The sequence below is a fragment of the Drosophila obscura genome, unplaced genomic scaffold, assembly GCF_018151105.1.
Source record: "Drosophila obscura isolate BZ-5 IFL unplaced genomic scaffold, ASM1815110v1 contig_150, whole genome shotgun sequence".
In the NCBI taxonomy this organism is placed as follows: Eukaryota; Metazoa; Arthropoda; class Insecta; order Diptera; family Drosophilidae; genus Drosophila; species Drosophila obscura.
The window spans coordinates 5,663,354-5,669,394 of NW_024542736.1; the positions used below are offsets into that span (position 1 = coordinate 5,663,354).

General features: G+C 53.0%; 1 protein-coding gene across 1 annotated transcript; it reads right to left on the reverse strand.

Moving 5' to 3' along the window:
- Positions 1 to 971: 971 nt before the first annotated feature.
- LOC111069335 lies at positions 972 to 3,230 on the reverse strand. The gene is made up of 2 exons (XM_022359358.2): positions 2,006 to 3,230; positions 972 to 1,942 (listed from the first exon to the last, which is right to left on the reverse strand). Exons 1-2 carry the CDS (start codon positions 3,176 to 3,178, stop codon positions 1,091 to 1,093), a joined length of 2,025 nt encoding a protein of 674 aa, XP_022215050.2. The 5' UTR covers positions 3,179 to 3,230; the 3' UTR covers positions 972 to 1,090.
- Between the last annotated feature and the right edge of the window lie 2,811 nt (positions 3,231 to 6,041).

The window sequence follows — 6,041 nt, forward strand, 5'->3', positions numbered from 1 at the left end:
TGATTATCATAATTTTTGTTACGTGAGTTTTCATGTGGAAAAGATGAAACATCATCGTCTCTGGTCTCTGCTCTCTGGTCTTTGGTCTCTCTGGTCTCTGGTCTCTGCTCTGCAGCAGCGTCTGACTGCCTGCCTGCCTGCCTGCCTGCCTGCCTGACTGCTTCTCCTTGGGGTTGCTTGGTGGTTGGAAGAAGAAGTCGTCATCACTATAATCATGGCACGCATTTACTCCTGTTTTTACCTCTGGTTTTTGGCGCCCGCCAGGCCGGCGCCAGGACGCCCTGCCCCACCGCCAGACGAGACTCTGCTGACTCCGCCGACCACGCATCTTCGTCTCCAGACACATTTTCCCTCTCAATGTTGTGTGTGTTTTACTTGTGCGTTTTCGGTGGTTTTCCTCCTTCAGGAGTGAGTGGAGGCGAGGGCGAGGGCGAGGGCGAGGGCTGGTGCTTCCTGGCCAGACGCGGGGAGAAGTCACAGTCACAGCAGTGGCCGTGGCCGTGGCAGTGGCAGTGGCCTCTGCCTTACTCTACCTCTGGCCCCTCGGACTGACTGAGTAAGACATCATGCATTCTAATGAGAATTTTAATTGCAGCCCATTGACCACTTGAAAAGTTCCGTCAGCTTTCGTTCCGGCCCAAAAGGGGGCACGTGGCGGATGCGCCTCACGCTCGACTAGCCTGAGAATTGATGGAAGACCATGGGGCCCCGTGTCCCGTGTCCTGTGCCCAACCCTCGTCCCAATGCAATGACAAATTTGCAGCACGAAGGAAATTAGCGATGCCCGCCGTCAGATACATTTCACATTACGGACAGACAATTGCGTCCCGGGGGTTGCTCTCGCTCTTCCCGTAGAACTCTCCGCCCGAGAGCAGAAGTAAGCGAATTAATTGTTGTTTTGATTGCACAGAATTGAGGACTCGCAGGACTTGAAGGACTCGCAGGCCTGAAGTGGCTGGGAAAACGGGTTCTTGGGCTAAATGAATTGTAGGTTTATTGCTGCATGAAATGTGCGCGTGGATCGGTGAAAATTCGTTACGAAACTTAGGATCTAGGGAGCATCGGGCCAGCATCGATGCCAGGCGGTGGCCTACGACTGTTCCAGCTCGATCTCCACGGAAACGCCCGGCAGATCGTCCTTGAACTCTGGCGTGTACACCTTGCCAGAGGCGAGGACGAACTGCTCCTCGCAGTCCATGACGAAGTAGGCGAAGGGGCGGTTCACCTCGAACCGCTCCACGCCCGGCTCTGGCTCCGGCTCGGGCACCGGCAGGATGGAGGCGGCGTCCTCGGCAGCCTGGGGCGAGCGGGCCTGGGTGGCCGCGGAGAGGGCGTTGGCGCTGCTGCCGCCCTCGTCCACGCGAACATTCACGAACTGGACAATCTCGTCCACATGGACGTCGGGGTCCTCCGACAGCAGCCCCAGCTGGGCTTCGGTGCGGGAGAAGAGGCGCCGCAGGCCCATCTGCTTGAGCATCGACTCGGAGCGCGAGGTCTCCTCCACCTGGAACTTGGGCAGGGAGACGTGCAGCTGGCGGAGCTGCGCCCTCTGGCGAGCCAACTCGAAGTCGCTGGGCTGCAGCTGGTCGATGACGTCGTGGAGTCCCTCCGTCTCGTCGGGCAGCAGGATGCAGAGGGCGTAGCGGGCGGTCTCGTAGGGCAGCGACAGGACGCGGGCCTTCAGCTGGGGCAGATCGGCCACCAGGAACTGTCCGCGGGCGTGCATCATCGGCGCCTTCATCGCGTCCTCGTTGGTCATGAAGAAGAACTCGTCGCTGCCGTCCCTCAGCTGGTGGAAGGGCGTGGCCCAGCTGCCCCTGTAGTAGAGGCCGTTGAACAGGAGCATCTTGGACTTGGATCCGGCGGCGCGGCCCGTGATGGAGTTGGCACTCAGGGCGGAGGTGATGTCATCCTGCCGGAACAGACTGCGGGCGCCGTACACCTGGAAGATCATTGCTGGATAACACAACCCAACCAGAGGACTCTCTCTCCACCCTTCTCTTACCCGACTAACCGCGCTCAGATGCGACTCCAGGGCCAGCATTATCTCGTCGGCATGGCCCTCTTTGGACGCCGCCTTGACGGCACTTTCCAGTTTCTGGAGGGGCAGGCGCACCTTCTCGGGTTCACCGGAGGTCACCGCCTCATTGCCGACCACCTTGCGCAGCTTCTCCTCCTCCTGCACCGTCTCGTTCTCCTCCAGATTGAGATTCAGACTCTCATTCTGATTCTGATTCTCCCCTTGGTCGCTGTCGCTCCTCTTGTTCTGCTGCTTCTCCGCTAGATTTTCCCCAGCTGCACCAATGGCAGCGGCTGGTTTTTCCTGTTTTTCCACAGCCTCTGCTGCTGCTTCTGCTGCTGCTTCTGTGGTTGTGGCCTCCGCTTCCGCCTCTGTGCTGGTGGCCGCCTGCTGCTCCCTTTGCAGCTGCTCGGCCTCCGCCTGGGCAACTGGTTTTTCCACATACTGCTTGTCGTCCACCTCACGGTCGAACTTGGATGCCTCCTTGTCCAGCACCTCCTCGCCGTAGGTGTCGGCGGGCAGGGCCACGGGCACATCGTCGTCCAGGTTGATGCGCTTCAGGGTCTCGAATCCGATCACATCCTTGCTGTTGCTGGGCTGCTCCGTGCTGCCGCTCTCCTCTTCGCCTGCGGATCCGCTGCCCTCTGGCTGCAGTTGCAGCTGCAGCTGCAGCGAAGTGTCCGGCTCGCTCCAGTCGTAGTCCTTCCGGCTGATGTCCTTCACGTCGACGAAGTAGTGCTGCTGCAGCAGCTCCTTGAACTCCGCCCGGGCGCTGTGGTTGCGGTAGATGTAGAACCAGGTCTGGAACGAGGGCAGCGCCACGGCGGCATCGCGGTTCTGGTAGCGTCCCAGCACTCGCCGGTACACGTCCCGCAGCTCGGCGCGGTCCTTGGGATAGCCAAAGACCTTGGTGAACTCCGCGTAGGTCTCGCCCTCGGACGCCTCTGCCAGCACGCCCAGAATGGAGGCCACGCCCAGGGGCGAGTGCACCTGATTGGCGTCGATGTCTTTGCTGAACTTCAGCAGCTGCATGGCAATCAGCTGTGAGGTCTTGCCGGCAAAGGAGGAGCCCTTGGAGGACGGACCCTCCTTCTCGGCGGCGGGCAGGCAGCCCACCAGGGCGGCCAGCAGGGGCAGCACACAGAGAACCGCTTTCATTTTGGGTCAACTAACGAACTGACGGATCGCGCGAGTGGAGCGCGAATGAAGCTCAAGAAAGTTGGCCAAAGACTTTTTATGAAAGCCAAACAAGAATCATTTGAGTCTGAGTGCGAGTCGAGAACGAAGCGGCAGCCAGCGGCAGCGTCGCCAACTGCGCCTCAAACTGGTTAGCAGCAGATAGAGAGAGAGAGGGAGGCAGAAGCAGAGCAGGGGAGAGGCTTCTCCCCCATATAGGGTCTGGGATCGATCAGTCGATTGTTTGACAAAGAAAGTCGCAAAGCCTCTGCGGCACCCTAATGAAAGTGGAAGTGGCGTGGGCTGTGGGCCGTGGCCCGTAGGCCGTGGGGCACCTACAAATGGGTCAAGCAAACCAAACAATCGGTTCGGTATTCAAATAATTAAATGTGTTTACACTGCCCTTGCCGCCACCACCCGCTAGACAAGAGTTCAAAGTCATTGAAAGCCCCAAATGGAAGTCCCTCCAGTCCCTCCTCAAAGTGGAGAGTCAACAACAGGTTTCCACACCCGACAACGGGCCAACGGGGCTCGTACGTGATTGACATTATACGAGTACGAGGGGAGTACGAGACGAGTACGAGTCGAGTATTTTCTGGCTGGCTGTGGCTGGCTCTTTAATTGTTAATTGCATTTTCTTGTCGCATTTCCCGGATTCCGCTGCAGATTGCCTCACAGCATGGTCTTAGCTGGAAGATTCATCTGTAAGTAAGTGGGAGAATTTCGCAAGCCTCTGCTGCTATCCAGAGTTCTCGAGAGCGAGATCCACTACCTGTCCACGCTTGGGGCTTGACCCAGTTTCTATGCAAATCGAGTGGCGAGACACGGCCAAAACCCCAAAAAAGAGGCATACAGTTTCAACACACTTGGAGGCCACTGAACTTGGCCGTCGCATCGTCATCATCATCATAATGATCATCGTTGGCGTTGGAATCGTGCTTCTGATTACCAAATAAGACTCAAAGCACAGCTCAAAGCCAGGGGAAAGCGGCCAGAACGAAGAGGCAGTGCCACCAGTCAGAGTCAGAGAGGCACAGAGGCAGTATAAAACGTACACCAGGTGCCAGGCCGGTAACCGCTACCAGTCCGAGTCTCTTGCTAATATAAAGTGCTAAATTTACACGCTGCGGTTAGGCAGCAGCAGCAGCAGCATCAGCAGCAGCGCCTCTTTATGGAGAACGAGTTTTCCATTTCCAGAACAAGTCTCGGCACAAAAAAAGTTGTAAAATTGCATTAGGGGTCGTTGGGGAGAGGGGCCAGGGGCGGTTCAGGGAACTTTCCAGAGAGCCGAGCTGTAAAAGAGGCTGGGATACGCTTATATAATTTATACAGCAAGTTCCGCATACAGTTCGAGCTGCAGATACAGATACCCTCTCATCGGACAGCGGAGCGGAATCTCAGGTTACTGAACTTTTTGGGGATTAATCGAAGCGGCTACAAAAGCGATTCAATTAGCATCCAGTGGACAGGGCAGTCATCCACTGAATATCATTCGAATTGTGTTTAATTTAATTTGATTTGTGAATGAATATAGATTATAGGTACAGTTTGTATGCATTACTTACTTGGCAGGGAGAGGGTGTGGCCTCTGCGACTCTCGAGAGTGCTGCAAAAAGCGAACAAGTTTATTCTATTTAATGTCTATGAATAAAAATGTGGCCGAGTCAATAATTACAGGTACTATATTTATAGATTAATAGATTTATCGATTAGAATATTGATTCATTGTTAATAATAATTCATTGGGTCTAGCAACAATGTCATACATTATCTGAACTAACGATGCATTTATACATACAACTGCGACTATAGAAACATCTCCAACTATGAGTATTGGAATCTCAGACTACTTAATATGATCTAGATCTTTTTTCTGATCAAATTCCTTTTTTTTAAATGCAAATGTATAAACATTCTTTCCGCTTTGAGTTCTTTTAATATATTTTATTTTCTGCATATCATTCTTGTATCTTTCTGCACTCTTCCTGAGAGTATTTTTCATGTTCGAAACTCTTTGGAAGTATACAGAACTTTTCCAGATCGTTCACCTTACATAGCTTGATTTTGGAATAATTTCATATTTATTTAAATCTTATTCTGATATACAGTTCACATCCGAGAATATTCCATCTTCGGTTCACCCAAAAGGCTAGCAGAACTCTTTAGTTCATTTATTGTCACCTTGGACCTTGGGCCCGTCGCTTTCATTTTGAAACAGAAAAAAATATTTTGTATTTGTATTTTGTATTTTTGTGTGGCGTACATCAATTTCAATGCCCAAAACCATAAATTAGTGCGTCGTAGTGGTGCCAGTGCCGAGTGGTTGAGTGGTGGCGAGTTGTTTGGTGGCTCGGGGAGAGACTTCTTTCCATGTGGGCGGAGGCCAGACCCCAGCCCGAAAGGGTCGTGCGGGTTAGGTGAATTAGAAGTTATTATGGAGAGAAAAAAGGAAAGAAAGAGAGCGGGAGAGCAAGAGAAGGCAAACTAACAAATGTCGCATAAATTAAAGGAGTGGACTGGAACACGGACACGGACACCTTCTCGACTTCTTGTAAGACGAGGCCCAAACGGCACCGCGGGGAGACATTAAGAATTAGAATGGAATCTTTGTACCAGAGCTGGACAATAGTTTGGGAAATAGTTTCGGTCTTTATGGAGGGAAGGGCGTGACTAATTGTTTGATTTATGCAAATGCACTGCAGAACTTGTTTCCTCCACTCCACTCCACTCCACTCCTCTGAGGCAGTAATTAGTGACTGGGCGAGAGACTTTCTTCAAGACTTTCTTTCCTATAAATCCTTTAGCTTTAAGGAATCCCATTCCCATGCCATTTCATTCCACCTCT

Excerpts from the sequence above, each read along its gene's own strand:
- LOC111069335 (XM_022359358.2), bottom strand. The coding sequence starts at position 3,178 with ATGAAAGCGGTTCTCTGTGTGCTGCCCCTGCTGGCCGCCCTGGTGGGC. Across the intron at positions 1,943-2,005 it reads ATCTGAGCGCGGTTAGTCGG|GTGTACGGCGCCCGCAGTCT; the intron begins GTAAGAGAAGGG and ends ATGATCTTCCAG.